The sequence below is a fragment of the Neopelma chrysocephalum genome, unplaced genomic scaffold (genome assembly GCF_003984885.1).
Source record: "Neopelma chrysocephalum unplaced genomic scaffold, ASM398488v2 Primary Assembly neopelma1_97517, whole genome shotgun sequence".
Lineage (NCBI taxonomy): Eukaryota > Metazoa > Chordata > Aves > Passeriformes > Pipridae > Neopelma > Neopelma chrysocephalum.
Genome location: NW_020926159.1, coordinates 169,002 through 190,083, shown reverse-complemented (window position 1 = coordinate 190,083; position 21,082 = coordinate 169,002). Strand labels below are relative to the sequence as shown.

The window sequence follows — 21,082 nt, the reverse complement described above, 5'->3', positions numbered from 1 at the left end:
TGCAACAACTGTTAGAGACACCAAGACAAGACCTTTATCCTCTGGCCAAAAAACAGACATTTTAAAATAAAACCAATAAAAAGTGATGTAGTTAAACACAGGCTCTGCTTCCTGCTGTGCTCAATATTTTCCCTTATTCCTAGAAATTAGGAAGAAATTCTTTACTGTGAGGCCCTGGCACAGGTTGCCCAGAGAAGCTGTGGCTGCCCCATCCCTATAAGTGTCCAAGGCCATGTTGGATGGGTCTTGGAGCAACCTTGGACTAGTGGAAGGTGTTCCTGCCCATGGCAGGGGAGTTGGAACGAAATGCTCTTTGAGGTCACTTCCAACCCAATCCAGTCTGCGATTCCATGATTCCGGGCTGTGGGCTCCAGGTGAGGATTACCTGGAGGGAAACTTGAAATCAGCAGGGGTTTCCCATCAACTCCACCCCTGGCAGCCAGATTGATCCTTTTCCCCAGACACATCCTGCAGGACACGGAGCAGAGTGCGGCTCCTGCGATCTCCAGCAGGAGGAATGTTCATTCCTCCCGGAGTGCATGGCCAGGAACGAGCAAAGGTTTGGAGCGGCGCCGACAAAGCCGAGATTGACACCCACGGGGGCAGCCTTTCCTTGGTGTTGACAGATTGCCATTTAACCAGCAAGTTCCGAGAGCAAGTGTTCCTGTCCTCAGTCACCACGGAGAGACAAGGTTAACATTTCAAGTGATGGAGTGCAGCGGATATTTCCCCACGCCACAGACCCAGGACTCCACACCACATTTGAAAACACTTTAATTTCAGTGATGGATACGGGGAGCTCACTTGCCAGGCTGTGAACTCTTGACAGCTCCTCAGTTTAATACATCAGGAAAAGATTTACACCCCCTCACCCAACTCCCATGCACCTGAAGGAAAGAAAAACGTATATTTGGAGGAGACAAAAGAGGAGGGGAGGTATTTTATTACACTAGATGTCTTTTACAAGGGAAGTATTTTCAGCCATCTGCTCTAATTATTCCTCCTGTATTGGCCACCATCTTCATGCAACAATAGAAATAATTATCTCCTCAAGGGCAGAAAAAAATATTTACAGAAACAAACAAAAGTTGATTATTTTTAGCTCCTAGGGAAAAAAGAAACAAGCTACTTCTTAATGAAGGAGCAATTAGGAAGGTGGGTAGAACATCTATAATTAAACCAGACAAATTGGTGCAGGCTCCTCCCTCCTACACACACTTGAAAGGGATGCAAATGCATGTTATTTGCTACAGTCATTGAAGTTAACAAGGAAAACACTGCCCAGCGCTCAAAGAAGCTAAACCTGTCTCTTGGCATCGCCATCTGTCTTTCCTGCCTGTCACACCTCTAACCCTTTGACAAATTAGCTGAAAAATGCTCACCACAGCCATAAAATTGTAGAATTTCAATTGGCATGGGTAGGTCTTCCTCTGTATAACCAGCATCCCTGAGCCAAGAATCATAGGACACTCTCATCCTGCTGCTGTAAGAAGAGTCTTCTGCCTGCACTTCACCGCTCAGTGTAAAAAATGTGCTTTTTTCTACATAAATCAAAACCAAAAGAGGAATTTTGCAACAGTCTTAATTCCCAGCACTGAATAAGAATTTTGCTAACAGAGAGAATAAAAGCATATATGCAGCTTCATTGGAAAGATGGAATGGGGACATCCCAAAGAGAACAGAAAATACCTTACATTGTGCAAAAAGTATAAACAGCAAGAAAAAATATTCTCTCTACCAGCAGCACAGTGCAACATCTTACTTTGTAGACAAACATATGGATTTAGAGTGTTACATGGAAATAAACAGGATTTAACTGGCTGTGCTATGAAATCAATGAATAGACAGACTGAAGCTGGTCAAGGAACAGGCTGTCCAGTGAAGTGGTGGAATCGTTATCCATGGAAGTGTTCAAAAAGCAGGTAGATGTGGCACCTGGGGACATGGGTTAGTGGTGGACCTGGCAGTGCTGGGTTAATGGTGGCACTCCATGATCTTGGAGGTCATTTCCAACCTAAATTATTCTATGATTTTTAAGGCTAATAATGAATGCAGAGGTTCCCAAGTCTCCAAGTAGTCTTAGGACAGAGGGTATGACATTCATTAAAGGAGCACAGCAAACAGCTACCAGGAAAGAGCTGCAAACCAGCACACTGTGAACCCTTCTGTACCCAGGAAATTTCCCTCCCATTCCAAAAAGGTCAATTTCCACTACAGAAAAACAAACAAGCCAGACTGAGTTACCATTTCTTTGCAGGGTTTCTCTTACTCATGCAGCAATTCCAGAGAAGCTGCCTTCAAATATTTAAGTAGCCTGTACTGAGTTTCTTTGGAAATCGGAGTGCCAAAGCAGTCTAGTGGATGTTACAATGTGCTCAGCAACCCCTTAAAGGACTTTCATCCATGTGCACATCACTACAGTACTCCAGCTTTGCCATTGAATGAGGCAATTCCAAGCTGGATGTGAGGGAGTAGAAAGTGAAAGGAAACCTCTGGAGAAGTTTGCAATGAAAAATCTACTTCCATCCTCTTAGCAAAAGCACCACATTCACCTTTATAATTTCTATTTAATAGAATATCCTGAGTTGGGAGAGACCTACAAGGATCATCAGTCCAACTCCTGGCCCTGCCCAGCACTCCCCAATAATCCCACCCTGTCCCTGAGAGCATTGTCCAAACACTCCTTGAGCTCTCTCAGCCTTGGTGCTGTGACCACTGCCCTGGGGAGCCTGTTCAGTGCCTAATTCTGGGAAAAGAACCTTTCCCTGATATCCAACCTAAACCTTCCCCAAGGTTTTGGTACCATCTGGGAAATCCTTTGAAAGAAGAATGTGGCAAAACAGGGATCTTGTTTCAACTTTCCTGATTTCTCCTGATCTTCCCTCAAAGATGGGACAGCCTCTTAGCTCCCAGGATTTCATCAGCTTTAGACTTGAGAAATTCCTCACCCACTTCAATTCCATGTGATGATGGTCCTGAAAATAACATGATCTGGTCTCTGAGGTCCTTCTTTTCTGAGTACCAGTGTTACAACAGTCCCTGATGACAGTTTACCACTGAGTTAATAGGGTTGTGGTTTTTAGATGTTGGTACAAAATGCCTTAACAAAACAGTGATGAATTTTACTAATGATCCAAAGACGTGAATGGAAGATGTCCCTTAAATTCATGTCATAACAGAGACCACCCATGGGTAACCCTGCTGAGCGTACACTAGTAATCAAATTGGGCAACAAAGGTAAATAGATAATGGGACCATCTTCTTCTACTTTCTGAAATAAATGTTTTAAAAAATATGGCACAAATGGTTGTGCTCGAATTACAAATCACTAAGGAATTAGTCTTACACATATTAAAACAAACAAACAAACAAAACCACCCCCAAAAACAACCAGAAGGAGAAAAGGTATATAAAGAACTATACACTGTGAAAAAAATGAATAACTTATGCCAAAAGACAACATTATCCCAAAGAAGACTGGAAGCAACTGTAGCTATGAATAAGCCAAGGCTGGAAATGATCAGAATACTTCTGACTATCCATGCACTGAGAGTTTGTAACAGGTTTCCAGAGGAGGTAGGAGACCAAACTCGGTTTTCCCTTATGAATTAATATGCTTGAAATGATTGCCTGGGATAGAACAAGCCTGGAACATAACCCAACAAACCATTTCCAAGGCCACCAGATGATATTTTTATTCCTATCTGCATTATTTGCTGCTGTGTAATTTCTCTTTACTCCTCACTCCAGCTTTAAAATGCAGGTGGTATTATCCTACTTAAGAGGGCCACATAACAGATCCTTAATTAATGCTTCCTACAAACATTGAACCAACCAGGATCAGGGCTGGGCATGTGGCTGGACATGAAGTGCACTATCCAATATCCCTATTTTTAATTGAGACTGGTTGTACCTTGACTTGGAAAAGTAATCTTTTCTCTTTTTTTTCTTATTCATTTTAATTTTAGCTGTCCTGCAGGAATCTTTCCAGCTTCTGCTGAGTTACACAGGCACAAGAAGGGCAGAATCTGGCTAGGCATGTTCTCCATGGGACTGATGAATGACCCCAGTCTCTCCCCAACTATTACAGGATAAATCTGTTTACACACAAAAAATTGACCTGGGCTGGTAAGGTGGGACTAGAACTGGGAAACTGGCACGTCCCAGAGGTAAAAATGCATTTGCAGCCAACAGCATTAGTAACTCAAGACCATAAACAAGCCACAGTGTCATTAATTACTCAGACAGGGGCAGCCACAGAAGCAGTGAGAAGACCCAAAAGCCAACTGTAAATAGTTCATCGAGCTGATTAGTTCAGAAAAAAAATGAGTGGGCAGTTTTGGAGGTCAAAGCCCATGGCACAAGTCAGTCTCAGGCCAATTTGCAACTGGACGATGGCATGAGAAACAGCTTAATTCTTGTAAAAAAAAAAAAAAAGAAGAAAAAATCCCAAACGCAAAACCAGCAAAACCTCTCAAAAAAACAAAACAAAAAAAAAAAAAAAGGCTTTTCCAACAGGGGAGTGATCAACTGCAATTTCCAGGCACAGAAGGGAAAGTTCTTTGCACCAGAGGTATTTAATTAAGGACATGGAGGATTAGTTAAATCTGATGGTGCTTTCATAGGGAGGGCACTGAAAAGACACTGCCGTTGTTGGGGGGTGCATATCCCATGTATAGCTCGAGTCATCTTCCTACACACAGGCAACAAAGCTCCCCCAAATTCAAGGTAAAATACAAAGCACTGGAGGGATATGAACACTATTAGTCACTCCATAATTAAACAAACCATGAGACCTCTGGGAAGGTCCTTGTCTATTTACCACACTCACATGGGTACCAAAGTGTTGCTTTTGGGTCTCTCAGGGTCTTTTGAGGGTTACACTGGCAGTTCAATCCTAAAATCAGAAATCTCAACTTCAAATATTAAGGAAAACACTCCAGAAGCAGAGGAAATGTCTTGGAGCACACGAAGAGCCCTGCTTCATAAAATGCAGTTTTTCTGCATGGTAACTCCTGCTTAATTCACAAGAATCTTCTCTTATGTTCATTTATGGCCTGATATTCAGAGATGGATTTTTTTCAGTGCAGAGTTTTAAGCCCAACTCTAATGAAAATCCTGTGTGTGTAAATGCACTGGGGAATTCAGTGCAACCTTCCAGTTTGGATCCAACACAACTGGTTTTCCCCTTCCAGAGCACAGTTGAAGAGCACACATAATTTAGACATCTCCCTAAACCGGTAATTTCTCAAAGGATGGAGGTTTCTGAGACAAATTAAAAACAGCAATTTAATGGTAATGAGAAAATTGCAACATCAAGTTGTTTACACAAGCAGGATCACCAAGCCTGGTGACTGTGTCAACCTCTGCAGTGCTCACTGTGCAAATATTGTCTTGCAATTGAATGATCTTGAGTTACACTGACTAATCTGAGAGCAAACATTGCAAATGCAAAGATTAGCTTAACAATTTCCCAACCACCTGCAGGAAAAGAAATCAAATTATGTGATTATGTGCCAGCAAGAAGGATTTCTGAATGGGCACTACAGTAAATGGAGTGGGAAGAATGGGGCTGGTCCACCCCAATGGCGTCAGTGAAAGCTGATGATGGTTTTTTTTCTCCTGAGTAGGGATAGGAAAGTTACTATAAGTCTTCATTTCTTCTGTCTGAAGGGAAGTCCTGAAGGAGATTAGAGGTTAGAAATTATCTTTTTCAACCTTAATGACTCTGTGATTCTATGATTCTGACTGCATTGGCACCCTTTGGTTGTAACCATCACCCTCAGCACTTGGAGCCAGGGTCTGCCATCCAGCTACTGAAAATAACCCAGATAACTTCAGGGAAACAGTGTGGGAGAGGGTGCTCTTAACAGCAGGGTGGTGCAACCCCCAGGTCAGAATCTGTCCCCCAAGGCTGCATCTGCATCACAGGGATAACAGCAGGTGTAACACAGGTGTAAAGGGCTTGGCCAGCAGCAGAGGCACAGTCAGTTCTCTAAGGTGCATCATAAGAATGGGAATGGTTTGGGTTGGAAGAGACCTTAAAGATCATCTCATTCCAATCCCCTTCCATGAACTGGGACACCTTCCACTATCCCAGGTTGCTCCAAGCCCCATCCAACCTGGTCTTGGGACACTTCCAGGGATGGGACAGCCACAACCTTTCTGGGCAACCTGTTCCAGGGCCTCACCACCCTCACAGGGAAGAATTTCTTCCTAATATTTAGTCTAAACCTACTCTATTTCAATTGGAAGCCATTTCCCCTTGTCCTGTCACTCCATGCCTTTGTGAAAAGTCCCTCTCCAGCCTTTCTGTAAGACCCCTTTAGGTACTGAAAGGATCATTTCCCCTCGCTTATGTTGTACTACAGAGATGCAATATTTGGGACTCCCAGCACCTACTGAGACCGTCCTGCTCCTGCAGAAGTGTGTGGCAATGACCAGCAATGCTGGTGTCAGACTTCTGCAGCAGAGAGAACCCTGAACCTGCCCCTCAGGTAGAGAGTTTCCCCCTGCACAGCTGTTATTTCAGTAATGTGAGCTTTTTAAACAGCTCAGCCCAATCTGCAAGCTTTCAGAGCCCGCTTTCAAACCCAATGTCCTGTTTAGTTTTAGCACATCAACAACATGCTGCCTTAGCCTATCTGTGTGCATTATCTGCTGCCATAATGTATCATGGACTGAACTACAGCATCATTACAGGTAAGTGCTCAGGTTTAAATGCAAACATAATTGCATAATGTGGTACAGCCAGGAAGAATAATGCAGGAAATAGAGCCAGCTCCATCTGATAGTGCAATCTGACTGGAACGCCGGCCGTTCGGATCAAAGGCAAAGCCCAGATGGGGCAACCAAGAATAAAAGTGCTTTGTGGTATCTTTATTGTCATCTTCAAAAACACTTATCTGCCACAAAGGTAAAAAGGTGAAGATGGGACTCGTACAGAAAAGGTCACATAAGCAACAGGGTAACACTGGGTTAGGAGGGTTAGGGAGATGTCACGCCTTAGCAAAGGCTACCTTTGCACTGTCACTCCAAGCTGAATTTGGCAATTCCTAATGGGAATCTGAGCGTTAAGTGGCATTTAGACGACTGGGAATACCCATTTCCCTGCAGTCAGGGGTGTCAGTTTAATTGTGATAAATCCAGACGAAGCCTCAGACCCTACTGTGCAAGGAGCTGCACAAACAAGGGAGAACATTCCTGACACAAGACGCCTTCCACATGAGAACATGTCTGCAGCAGATATGTACACTTTAATACATTTATTTTATATAGCTAAAAATAGAACTGATTCTCAGTGGAACAGTGCTTCCATCTATTTAATTTATTTTCTTGTTTCAGTAGTTTGAGCTCACAGTGTCAGCAGGGGTGCAGACAGCACCACAACACAAGTCAGAAGGCAGCTGAAGTCAATTTAGTGCACTTTGTACTGAACGAGAATGCCTCTGCTGGAAAGAGCATCACACACCATGGAACAGTAGCCACTCTTGTGATTTCAAGAGGTTTTAGCCCAAACTTCATTCAAACCAGACAACGAGATGAGAGTTAGCGTGAGAGACTACGGCTCGACCAACACACTTCACTCTGAACTGAGGAGCCTTTGAGCTGAAAGCACAAACTGCTGCTGTTTGAGCTGTAAAGCCACTCCTCTGTCTGAAAGGGCTATGACAGCTCATCTTCATTGGAAATGCAGATCCCCTGCAATAATGTGCACTCCATGGCTTTCACTGCTGCCCTGCCACATGCACATTTGTCTGTCCTTAAATCTATTAGCAGGATGTAAAACCCAGGGCCCCTTTACTCAAAAATCCCTGATGGCACACCCTTAACCCAGTATCTGAATGCATTCAAGTGCTAAGGGGTGCAGATGTGTGCCTAGTAGCATATTCCAAAGGCGGATTTAATTTTGGGAAAAGATGGGCACTGTACTAGTGCACATACCCAAATGAGGATGTATGTCCAGAAGGAGGATGTGCCTTGGTCCAAACACAAAAAGCCCTATCCACTGCCAGCTCGGACCACTTGGAGGAACTTCCCCAAAATTGTTACCCCACTGTACCTGCCTTTGAGTCCCTCAGGTACCTGGCAATCCAGAAACTGCCTCTTCCAGACCTGAAAATGAACACTGGCTTGGGGCTGTGCCAGTAACTCAGGCATTTGCAGTCCTTTCTGCATGGAAAATCCCAATTTCTGCCACATTCCCTGGGCAATCACAACTTTAAAGCCGTGTTTTTACCTCCAGTGGCTACATTCCCTGACTCACCCCAATAGGACTCCCAAAAAGGCAACACCGACTGCCCAGCTTCCTCTGAAGCTATTCATTTCAGGGTATCACAGAATGGTTTGGGTTGAAAGAGATCTTAAAGACCATCTCATTCCAAACCCCTTCCATGGACAGAGACACCTTCCACTATCCCAGGTTGCTCCAAGCCCTGTCCAACCTGGTCTTTTAACACTTCCAGGGATGGGGCAGCCTCAGCTTTTCTGAGTAACCCCAGGGCCTCACCACCCTCCCAGGGAAAAATTTATTCCTAATATCTGATCTAAACCTGTCACAGAAAGGTCCATGCTGCCTTGCTGTGCCTGCCCTCATGGGTTTCCTGGTGAGCTCAGGGAAAATCTTTCTTCAACACTGAAAGCAAAAACTGCACGTTCCACTCACCCAACACAGGTTAAGGCAGGAGGAAAAACAGCAAATAAATGTGAATTACAGAATGAAAGAGAAGGAATGTGTGTGAAAGAGGGAGAACCATAACACCTAAGTGGGTGAAGCTGAGCCTGACCCTTGATCAGAATCCCAGACCCTAAAAAGATGTGTGAAAGCAGGAAAATAAATCAACAAGAAAAACAGCAATCCCTTTCCTCAGTTTTATTTGAGGAAGTTCAAATTTACCCAGCCCCTCACAAACTGTCTTTGGCTAAAATCACCACTAACGAGCTCTGACACTTGAAATTTAACTGAATATGAGCTAACAGCTCCCAGCCCTCCACCACCCATGGAGTTAACCGGGAATATTTTGTTAAAGCCATGGACGGGGCTAAACTGACTCTTTATTGAGAAGACACAGCGTTCACAGGGAAGTGTTTATTGCATCCACTTCACCTGATGCTTCCCTGCCCTGGCACGTCTGCTTTTCTTCTCAGGGACCACAGAGCCCTCAGTCCCCTCCACCCCTTCCCATCGCTGGGGTAATTATTTGCTGGTTTTTACGAGGTTGCCTTACGATCCCTTAATGAAGTCCTTTGCTCTGCAGCTATTCAGGAGGACAGATTGGACACGAGGGGCTTCCACTTAGGGAGCTGCCAATCAGGGGAAGGTGCCCAGCATTTAGCAGGCAGTTGTTAAGTCAGTCTATCACCCGGCTATTACAGGCTCATCATGAAAACAGCTTGCTTTTAGTGGCAATCACATAAAATTAACCCTTTCCTTAAAGACAAGAGGAAGCCTCGAGTAGATTCTTTGTTGCCCAATGCTTGAACACTGGATTTCCCTCGTGCTGCAGCAATTTTTTTTAATTTATTAATAAACACTCTATAGACTTAAATAGTACAGCATTTTTTTTGTCCTTTAGCTGTACATCCAGTTCACATTTTTAGTCTAAGCTAAACCTTGTGAGCAACAGCAACAAAATCAGAAAAAAAATATCAAACTTTAAAAAACCCAACACAACAAACTCTATTTGTCCTGACTCTGCTCCTTACTCTAAATTCTGTGCACAGAAGAGATCATGACATAAGACAATTATCTTCCCATCACTACCAGTGCTTTACTACAAGACCAAACTTTTCAGGCTTTTGTTGTCCTCAGGATTTATCTACTTTTTTCAAAGAAGTAAAACATGACTGTGTCCTCCTCCCACACGCTTTATCCAAGGCTTCTTCTCACTTCTTGTGGATTGGTTAGAGGGCAGACCAGGTGTCAAACTCAGAGCTTTAGAGTTACTTCCTTATAGAAGGTGTGTAACCCAGCACCCACTTCCCACTAAATGCCATAAACAACAGAGGCATCACACAGGGTTCAGGCATAGCCTCCAACCTCACAGAAACATTGGAGAGACAGAAAGAGGGGATCCTGCTGCTCTGCAACCCATGGCTCACAATAACCAGCCCACCTGAGGTCCTGGCCCATATCCTGCCAGTGCTTATCCAAAGGAGTCAATGTCCCTGAGGATTTGTTGGCCCTGGGTACATGCAGCAAGTTTTTCTTCTCTGTAAAAATATGTGAATAAGCCACTGGTAACTAGAAGTGACTTGAAGGAACACAGAGCCACCATGACACCTGACCCATACCAACACATGTGTAGGCTCAGCGTTTTGAAAGATTAAATAACAGGGAGACATCATCTCCATCCATGGTCCAAGCATATCAAGGGCCCCTCTAATGTTCCCACTCTGGCCAACAATGCACTACTAAAGTCCCCCAACTTTCAGTAAAGGGGGACATGCCCAGTCTTTGCTAGGCCCCAGAAATATTTGGGAAGTGTTTGGAGGTAAGACAATGACTCTGCTACACAGAAAACTCCTGTGGGGAGCATCAAGCTCACGGTGTCGCTCTGTTTGGGACTGGGGAGAGGAAACAAGTCATATGGTGATGCAGAGTCCTGCGTTAGTGACACAAGTGTCTGAAAGGCCACATCTGTGTCCCACATCACACCACCCAAAGGACAAGACCATCAGATATGTTAAGCCATGCTCCAGTGCAGAAGAAGTCTGGGCTATGTGTGTCTGCAGGTTGCTCAGCCCTTTTCCAGTTAAATTCAAGATGGGCAGATGGAGGAGGCTTAAGGCTTCCCTTTGACTTCACCCAGAGCCCAAGGCTGGACACCCCAGCACAGTCCCAGGCATTAAATACTCCCAGTGCCTCCCCCAGACTGAGACAAGGCCAGGTTGGACGGGGCTTTGAGCAACCTGGTCTAGTGGAAGGATCTAGATGATCTTTAAGGTCTCTTCCAACCCAAACTATTCAATGATTCTTTGAGACCAAGTCCCACAGACAGAGAACCAGAACCATGGTTTCAAACACAGACAATCCCTCCCCCTCCAAAACTGCCTAAACATCAAAGGAGTCAATTAGAGTCTCTGTCATAATTAAACAGAAAAGTGGCAGCAAGACTGTGCAAGAGCCTGGGAGCAAATAGAGAGAACATGTGCCTGCAGTCCCTTGGAAAGGCTTCCCCACACCCTCCTGACCTTATTTCAAGCCTTCCCTTTGAGTGGGATGGGAAAGATTTGCTTTCTGTTCCCTGGAGGAGCACCTTTAAAATGACACTTTTCACTCTGAATCTGCATTTCTCTGAAGGGTTGGGAGCAGGAATAAATGGAGGGGGGAGAAGGAAGACAGTTCTCATTAAACCGCTCTGTGCAATCAACTCTGATCTCACACAAGGCTGTTTAAATGTGAGTGAAAAGGCTTTGGGGTGCTGTGGGTTACAGGAGATTGGCATCCCATCCTGGGGATAATGGCATCCCATCCAGGGCAGAAGGTCATTCCATCCTGGGGGTAGCTTCCAATGCACCTCTAAGAGCATCACTGTGAGTGGTGGGGGAGAAAAGGACTCCCTGGAAAGTCACAGTTTAGGAAGCAAACTCCTTAGAGACACCAGAAAGAAGATGGGATTGAAAATGAAAACAAGAGGCTGTTTACAACAGGAAAAAAATAAAGTAAGTTACCATCCAGTCCTCAATTTTTGATCTGAGAGCAGGAGAGGAAAGAGTTAAACCTCAAATCAGGAAGCAAAAAGTTAAAGGAAAATAAAACCACACCACAAGCACATCTCTTAAATTTCCCATTGCAGCCCAAGGCCGAACCCATTAAAAGGAAAAAAAAAAAAGAAAAGAAAAGAAAAGAAGAAAGGAAGAAAGAAAAAAAAATAGAAAAACAGAGAAAGGAAGAGAAGCAATTTTGTCTATCCTTTCCTCACACACCTAGCAGCTACTTTTTTCTTTTATTTATTTATTTATTTACCTCCCCCTTTACAAAACAAGGCCCTTATTTTCTCGTTTAGTCCTACAGAGATTGTCCTCCTAGAATGACCTTTTTTTCTTTCTCTCTCTCCCCTCCTCTCCTTCTTCCTCCCCCCTCCTCCTCGCTGCCTCCAGGCCATTGCCCTCGTGCCAGTAACTAGATAACACACTCTATCAGAGATTTTTTAAAAAATCATTGCAAAGGCACTAGGGCTGATAGTGGCATCAATCCTAGGCTGACACGGGCTCGGGTCAACCATTTATCTCTTCACATTGCCTGTGGTTACCGGGGAGGCCATCTTGGTTCTCTACATCTTAACAACCTTGCATTGGTACCTCTCTGCTCCGATAGCATCTGCACCCCAACACTGGCTCGGTGGGTTTATTTTCCTTAGTTTTTTTATGCACCGCTCCGCTTCCTTTCTGTGAAGCTTGGTGTGTTTCATTGCATTCCCCACCTCCTTCTGAGAATAACACTGTGATCAAGATATCAGGTTAAGAAAATAGTGAATTCGAAGATGCTGGCTGTTAAAAGTGCACATTTATGAAAATACACACAAAATATTAGAGAAGAGTTTCATCTAGTCCTACTCCTGATGTCCCATTCTGCATGACATGGTTATTTTTGGCCAAAGAATTCAGGAACCCTGCTCACAGCCCAAGACACCATAAAGTCACGTTCTATCAGGATACTCGCTAACAAGTCAAACAAAAGTATTCCCAAGTCCCAGCAAGATGTGATCCTTATGGTCAGATAAAGGGTACTGGTGTTTTGCACTCTCTAAAGGTATATACAGGAATAAAATATTATGTTGTATTATAATTCTCCCTCAAGTGGAGAAGAGGGCAGCTGTTTTATTAATCCCCTCCAAACAAACTCCTTATCAAGCTGGAACCTGTTCTGTCGCTTCCCCTGCAAGCTTTTCTGCTCCAAGACAAGGAAGGTGAAAAGGTCAGACTTGAAGTACCCTCTAACATCCATGTCCAAAACATTTTGATGCAGGACAAATGGAACTGCTTCTTCCCTTCCACCAAGGGGGAGGGAGCACAAATCTGACTTCTACCAGCATGGGGTGCCAGGACTCATTCACAGGCTCCCACTCAGACCAGGATGAGGCCATCCTCACAGGCAGCATGTTTCATCCATGCCCCATTCCTGGAAGTACTCAAGGCCAGGCTGCATGGGGCCCTAATCAACCTGGGATAGTAGAAGGTGACCCTACCCATGCCAGGAGTTTGGAATGAGATGATCTTTAAGGTTCCTTCCACTCCAAACCATTCTATGGTTTGACATCAAGTCCTGCTGTGAACAATAAAGTAACAGCCCTTTATGCCCAGAGTGCTCTGGACTTCCAGAGAGCCTTTCATGCTCCCCAAAGGCTGCCTAGGATTTGCCAACTTTATAAAGTACCAGATATCTCCAATGATTGAAGCAATGTCATCTACTTCTTCACCTTCAAATCTTGTGGTATCCAGACAGATGTTAAGCAGGGGAAAAAAAGGGCAAAAAAAAAAGAAGGAAAGGAGTGATTCTAAGATCTGCAGAGGAATCCAAGGGAGTCCTGGTTACTTTAGGTGGAAGTTGAACAGCAAGGATCTCTTAGGTGACTGTACATATCTCAGACACAGCCTTTGCGGGTTTTTTCATTTTTTTTTTCATTTATGAGGAGCGAACAAATCAGTTATCCCACTATCAATCAGCAAGCTACGAATTCACATATCCTCAGTACTCTGAGCTGCTCCTTAAATCTCAAGACCTTCCCTTAATGCTCTGTTTAAAAACAAACTCAAGGCAGCACAGCACACCCAGGCAGAGCCATAATCCAGGATGGCATTTTTATCTAGCAAGTTATTTTTTATTAGCCTTCTATTCCTTAATAGGAAGCCCTCGAGGGTTGGGTTGTAGAGAATTCACCAGGATACCAGTTCAGCTTCCCCACGACCGACTTAATATCCGTGGCATCTGCCCTCCACTGAACATTATATCACCCATCTGGGCCAGAGGAGAAGGGGGAGTCTGGGCAGGGAAACATGGCTCAGACAGCATTCCTTGCATGATGATTAGGTCTGGTCCAGTGATCCGGAATAATAATCTGAAGGCTCACTAAGCATAATGGGTTCAGAGCCACCCGAGCCTGGTCAGACCTTCCCATGAGCATCCTTTACATGTGTTGTGGGTGTGTTTTGCATGTCTCATCAGTGTCAGGGTACTGACATCTCATTATGCAGCCAAGGTGGAAGTGGACAGGTACTGAGTGAGCATTAGAACTTCTCTTTTCCCTTTCATTATTTAATTCACATCTTCCCATTATCCAGTGTATCGTGAAGCTGTGAGCTAATTAAGTCCTGTGGGATATACAATCAGTGCTGGATTTTTTCCCTCCTTCTCTTTTCAGAAGGCTAAATTGCATTATATACCAATAGAAAAAATAATTGTGCAACTTTTCTCAGATAATAACAGAGCAAGTTACAAACACTAATGATGCTGAATGCAACAGTGGGGCAGAGGCCTGCTGCTTACTTCAAGTGACCTAATTAAGTCATACAGGACAAAAATACTTCAAATACTTAAGCTGAGACAAGAGCTTAAATCAGTTTCTAAAGAAAATCATAACAGCTATTCTCTGGGGGATAGTGGGCCACAAACCAGACCCTGAGAAAAGTCCAAGTTGAACTCAAATTTCATTAAGTCTGCCATGAAACTCATAGATGTCCAGAGAGCAACTTGAAACTCCCAGAAATTTTGGGAGTCCTCTAGATCCTGAGCTGAGCCCAGCTCAGACTGTAACAATGGACCTGATATTCTTGGAGGTCTTTTCCAACTTCAGCAATTCTTTGATTCACACAAGCAACAGCTCAGAGACCAGATTTTGTGGAACCTGCCAGAAAATGCAGCTGTTTTCCTGAGGATTCTGCCCAAAAGTTTTTGAAGGGATTCAATCTATACAGCAAATTCAAGTGCCTGACTCAAGGGAGCAACATGAAGAGGACAGCCAGCGTTTTCAAAAAATAACTTTCTGATTTTTGATGATAACTACAAGCCAAATTTCCAAGTAAAAATGTTGAAATCAGAGGTGAAAGATCTCTCTTCCCTGCAGAATTAGGCAAATCTCACACAGATCATCCAAAAATTAAGGTATATAGTGTTAAGCTCTTAATTTTCATTAAAATAGAACTTTATATGCATTTATTGGTGGAAAAGGGAATTAAGGAAATGGGCAAAAATCCATCTATGAAGAGTTTGTATCCAGGTACAACAACCCTCTAGTACTTGGAGCTTCTGTCTATCTAAGACAATAAAAGTTCAAAGTACAAACATCTTTAATGAACTATTGGTAACAGGGTTGCTGAAAGCATCACAGAAACACAGACCTGGAAGAGGTCACCATCTTACCCATCCTCTTTCATACAACCACCGTGCTCCTTCCCAGCACCTCTGGAGCTTCTGCCCAGCATTCTCCCACCAGGAGACTGATGTCAAACTTTTTCGCATTCACAGTCTACATTTGCCTCGTTTTCAACCCACCAAATCCATTCATCACAATAATCTCTTCCTTATCATTTTGAGATATATGAACAGGTCCTATTATGCATTTAATAAAACTGATGGAAAAATTACTTTACCCTAAAATTTGCATCATAAAATCATAGAATATCCTGAGTAGGAAGGGACCCACAAGGATCATAGAGTCCAACTCCTGGCCCTGCACAGGACAACTCTAAGAATCCCACCATATGGCTGAGAGCATTGTCCAAACACTGCTTGAAATCTGGCAGCCTTGGTACCATAACCACTTGTATCCCTTAGGCTCAAGTTCCCAGAACCAATCTTCTACATTTATTTATTTATTTTCTGCTCTGAGCCAAGGCTGTTCTCTCTTCTTGCCAGTGCCTGTTCATTCCACACTCTTGACAGTATAAACCTCTGTCATCCATTCTACATCACCTCTTTTTGCTTACAATGCTATCCTGGAGCTAATCCTGCTCCATCATCACACAGTCACAGAATATGCTCAGTTGGAAGGGACCCACAAGGATCATTGAGTCCAACCCTTAGCCCTGCACAGAACCATCCTCAAGAGTCACACCCTGTGCCTGAGAGTATCATCCAAATGCTCCTTGAGCTCTGTCAGCCTTCGGGCCATGACCACTGTCCTGGGGAGCCTGTTCAGTGCCCAACCACCCTTTTTCTAATATCCAACCTAAACCTGCCCTGACACAACTCCAGGCCATTCCCTGGGTCCTGTCGCTGGTCCCCACAGAGCAGAGCTCAGTGCCTGCCCCTCCTCTTCCCCTCACGAGGAAGTTGTAACTGCAGTGAGGTCTCCCCTCCATCTCCTGTTCTCCAGGCTGAACAGACCAAGACCCCCCATCCAACCATCCCTGCCCAAACCCTCCCAGAAAGCCCACCTGGGCTGTGTTCTCAGCCTGCCTGGTCATCCCTCAGCTGGCAGAAGAAGAAGCAGAAAACAAATCACTGAGCAGTGCAGCTGTGCTGGGAACAACCATGGATCATGCCCATTTTTTATGGAGTGCTTTGAGATCCTTGCATAAGTGTGCAATAGGAGTGCCAGATGTTATTATAAAGAGATGCAACCCCATTACTTGTACACAGAGTTGTGCTGCCTGCTAATAGCACCATTATCCTAAGGCACGTGGTGCTATTAATGCATTTCACTGCTTAGTGCTGAACCTGGGGACCATTTTTTCCACTGGAAAGGTAAGGCCAGTTCCCATGACATGATTTAAACCTCCACAGTGAAGCAGGCACACGCTGCACCAGGTCGTAAATCTTAACGGGATGCTGTCAGCTAGAAAGGGACCAAAATTGAAACCATTTATCTGAACTCCCCACCCATCCACCTCTGCTCACCCAAGCCAGTTTTGGGAAGAGGGATAAAATGATTCCAAGTGCCCACTGGGTTCATTAAGCAGCGGCAAATCCCAGATCTAAAGTGCTGCTGTTTTCATCCTGCTCTGAATGAATTTCTTCATTCAGGACACTTAGGACTTCCTTGATTTTTCCCTACTCTGAGCAGAAAAAACATAGCAGGGACAAGTCTCGCTACTTCTTCCTATCCTTGCTCCCTCCTGAGTCAAAAGACAACCTGTGATCCTCTACAGGACCTGTGACACAGCTGAGCTGCTCAGATCACAGCCAGCAGCAGGTAATGCCCCTGTAATGCTCAAAATCAGGCTTTGGGGCTGTAGAGATGCTCTTATCCCACTTGGGAAGGAAAATATGAATATAAGGATTCATATAAGAAAATATCTCTTCCCTTTCCTGGCCTCCTGCAACAACCAACTAGCAATTTTTCTGGGGTTGATTTTCTCCTTAGCTGGGCATGTTTCTGACACAATAATTAACAAGGCTGATGAGCAAACAAACACTAATAGGTAACAGGCTACGTATGACATTCCTTCACAGACCAAGGACAGGCTTAACAGAATGAAGGAAAGCAATCGTATTGTAGTATACTCAGCTGCAAAACATTCCTGTAATGTAGATTTACAGGGGAAGTGTTCAGAGACTCCTACATATAGAATAGGTCAGATATAGAATAATCAGAGAGAGAATCTCATGCTGGAAAAGCACCAAAATTACTCTGCCACGACACTGCAGATACTTTTGGGGTGGCAGACTAAATTTAAATTCCTTAAATACAGGGAATATTGCAGATAGAGTTAAAAATTCCCATGGTAGCTTTAACATTGATGCTGAACTTAAGTTTCCTAAGTGACTGTACTAAAAAGACTGTGTGATAATTTGATTTAATAGATAAAAACCAGCATTTGTTTTTTATCATAAATCAGGTGTGTAACTATTCCCCCTCACACTGCCCTGTACATGGTGGGTCTAAACCACTCCTCAGGAGTTGTTCATTTAAGAAAGGATGGTGACAACGGGACATTTGGTGTTCAAGAAATATTCAACCCCTCTGAATTTCTGCTTACAGGTGGCACAACCCAGTATTCAGCTCAACATCCTCAAAAACTCTGCAAAACCACAAGGAATCTAAAAGTACATTTTAGGTTTGCAATGAACATTTTTCAGTACAGAGGCTTACAATGTTGGTAGTTTGGAATGACAGCTTTTTGTCATCAGCTCTTTGCATATATCTTTTTTTCTTGCTTCACCCACAGATTGCACTGGGAAGACTGTCCCATTTTCCTCCTGCTACTGAAAAGAAGCAAAACCCAAATATAACCAGAGCTGTACAAATGCTGAATGCTAAGTCTGTGCCAGAGAGCTGAAACTCTGCACCTCATGAATAAGATTTCTACTCAATAGAAAATAACACTTTTAAAGCAGAATTGAATTCGTATAAAAAAGGAGAGTGTTAAAAAAGATGTATATTGCCCAGAAAATAAGGTAAAGCTCATTTATGTCTCATAAAATACATGATTAACCATAGTTAACCATTAATTCAGCTGTGCTGCATTAGAACTGCTATTCAAAGTTGGAAAGCATTTAATATTATATATTGCTGCTGCTCAGCCTAAATTGTTTTTTTTCTTGCCCCCCTTTAAATGTACACAATATTACAAATTTAATTTTAAGCTGTTTGAATCAGTCTGTAAAAAAGATTTGATTATACCTGAGTGTTCTGGCCCCAGTTTTTCCATATCTCAGTAATCTTGGCAGTAATTGGCTGATTAGCTCCCTCACACTCCATCTCTGCCTCAGTTTCCATGGTAATGTTACAGGAGCTATTATAGATGAGAACTTCATCTCTTTCCACTTTAGGGCTGAAACGAGAAGGGAGGTTAAATGGGGTGTCATCAATCTTAATGAAATGCAATTATTTTTACTCTTATTAATCATTGCAAGCCATTAGCTTGTGGCAACTCCTGGCCACCATTTGTCAAACTTTGCAAATTTCTGTAATTTTGTTTCCATTCTTTTATTGTTTATTTGTTTTTTTCCCCCCTTTATCTGCACACACTCAGGATGAAAATACATGCAGTAAATATCTCTCAGTGATGCTTTTCTCCTTCCCCAAACTATTAAAAACAGGAGCAAATGCCATTCTAGGACCAAGGCAGGGAGATAAGTGCAGACAACAGCGAGGGAATCAGCAGTGCTAGGATCAAAGATGGACTCCTACATGGAGTAGGGTTTGCTCCTGTCTCCCCCCTCCCCATCTTACTCACACTTAGCAATGGGGAATGAATAACTTGCAACTCCCCCAGGGCAAGTGGAGAAATTGGAAAAACCACACAACTGGCTAACTGGTCCCTAATTCCAACTGTGAAAAAATGAGCTCATTTAGGGGTTCCAATTCCTGCTACCCAGCTGATTGCAGCGATGCTTTGTTGCTAACATTGGAACATTAACTTAGTAAATTAATTAAACTTACTTAACAGCCCAGACTAAGCAGATTCGATATATGTGCCAGTTATACCAGCAGACATTTGCTCCAAAGCCTCCCCTTGCAAAGGGGGAAGAAGTAATAGAAAAAGTGGTGGGGAAGAAACATTTTTTTTCCTTGATTTTCCTGCTGAAAGTTGCTGATTTTGGTAGTGTTTCATTATGGGGAGCTATAGGATTCAATATATGGTTTAGTGAGCATGGTGGTACTGGGTTAACAGTTGGACTTAATGATCTTAGAGGTCTTTTCCAACCTTAATTATTCTATGATTCAAAATGAGGGGAAAACTTCTAAATTTATTTCTACAGGGTCAGGACAGGATAATCCAATGTCACTTTTCATTCATTCCTTGGCCATTGCTCCTTCTCCCTCCTCTCCCCAACCCACCAACCAGACACATACCTACAGCTTGTAGGAAGAAGGGCAGAAAGGAGATGAGTGATAGCAACACCAACATGACTCAGAAATTACATCACTTTCCTGAATAGCTAAGAAAGGGCAGAGTTCTCTCAGGAAAGGACAACGTGATTTACTCAACAAAATAGAGGAACAGAGAGGCAGGACCAGGATTTTCGGAGGTCTTCAGGATCCCATGTAATAGGATTTGCTGAAGTATCAAAGTGAGAATTATGGAATGGTTTGGGTTTGAAGGACCTTGAAAATCATCTCATTCCAAGTCTCTGCCATGGACAGGGACACCTTCCCCTACACCAGATTGGTCCAGCCTGGTCTTGAACACTTCCAGGGATGGGGCAGCCACAGCTTCTCTTGGCAACCTGTGCCAGGGCCTCACCACCTTCACAGGGAAGAATTTCTTCCTAATATCTAGCAAAAATTGACCCTTTGTCAGTGTGAAGACATTTCCCCTTGTCCTGTCACTCCAGGCTCTTGTCCAAAGTCCCTCTCCAGCTCTCTGGGAGCCCCCTTAGGTACTGACGGGTGTTCTGAGGTCTCCCCAGAGCTCTCTCTACTCCGAGCTGAACAGTCCCAGATATCTCAGCCTTTCCTCAGAGCAGAGCTGCTCCATCCCTCTGATCATCTTGGTGGCCTCAACTGGACTCGCTCCAGCAGCTCCATGTCCTTCCTGTGCTGGGGACCCCAGAGCTGGACACAGTGATCCAGATGGGGCCTCATGAGAGTAGAGTAGAGTGAGGGAGAATCACCTCCCTTGACCAAAGTTCTACCAAAACTGACCCGGCTGGAAAGCCAGGACTCAGAGCTTTGCTGGGAAGGTGATGATCAGGATGGTCTGATGACCCTGAAGGTTTCAAACTTTCATGCTGGATGCAGCAGCTCATTCTACAGACAAAGCCCTGCTCTGACCACGCTTTTATTGACCTTTTTTGAAGATTAAAGTGTTAAATGAAGCAGCCACATCAGAAACTACTAAAGTACTACTAAAAAAGGCCTCTGCAAGTTGCTGAACCCTTTCAATAGTTACTTTTTCTTTATGTATAAAAGAACTCTTCCCCCTGCTGTATCAATAATCAAAATCCAACCAAAGGGAACTGCACTTGCCTTTGATAGCAACACTTAGAGAAATGCTCTTGTCCTGTACAGTCCTTCACTGGACTGGGTTATCTTTCAAAACTGCAGACTATTTCTTTTTAATGCTCCAAGAAAAAACTGCCTCTTTTAAATTACCAACAGTTTCAAAGGCAGAAGGGGGTGGTGGTTGGCTGGATGCAGGGCATGGGCCCAATTTACCAGACATTAAAAGCAATACAAGGACCTTCGAGTGA

At 43.7% G+C, this 21,082-nt stretch overlaps 1 protein-coding gene across 7 annotated transcripts in view; it reads right to left on the bottom strand.

Moving 5' to 3' along the window:
• PKHD1 (PKHD1, fibrocystin/polyductin) overlaps window positions 1-21,082 on the bottom strand; it is a 254,701-nt gene that overhangs the window by 175,251 nt on the left and 58,368 nt on the right. For all 7 annotated transcript variants that reach the window (XR_003532415.1, XR_003532416.1, XM_027672673.1 and 4 more), the window contains one exon: window positions 18,567-18,717. Coding sequence is in view for 5 of the 7 variants with exons in the window: in XM_027672673.1 (XP_027528474.1) it covers window positions 18,567-18,717 (151 nt within the window). In the remaining 2 variants the exon portion in view is untranslated. The remainder of the gene's footprint in view (window positions 1-18,566; window positions 18,718-21,082) is intronic.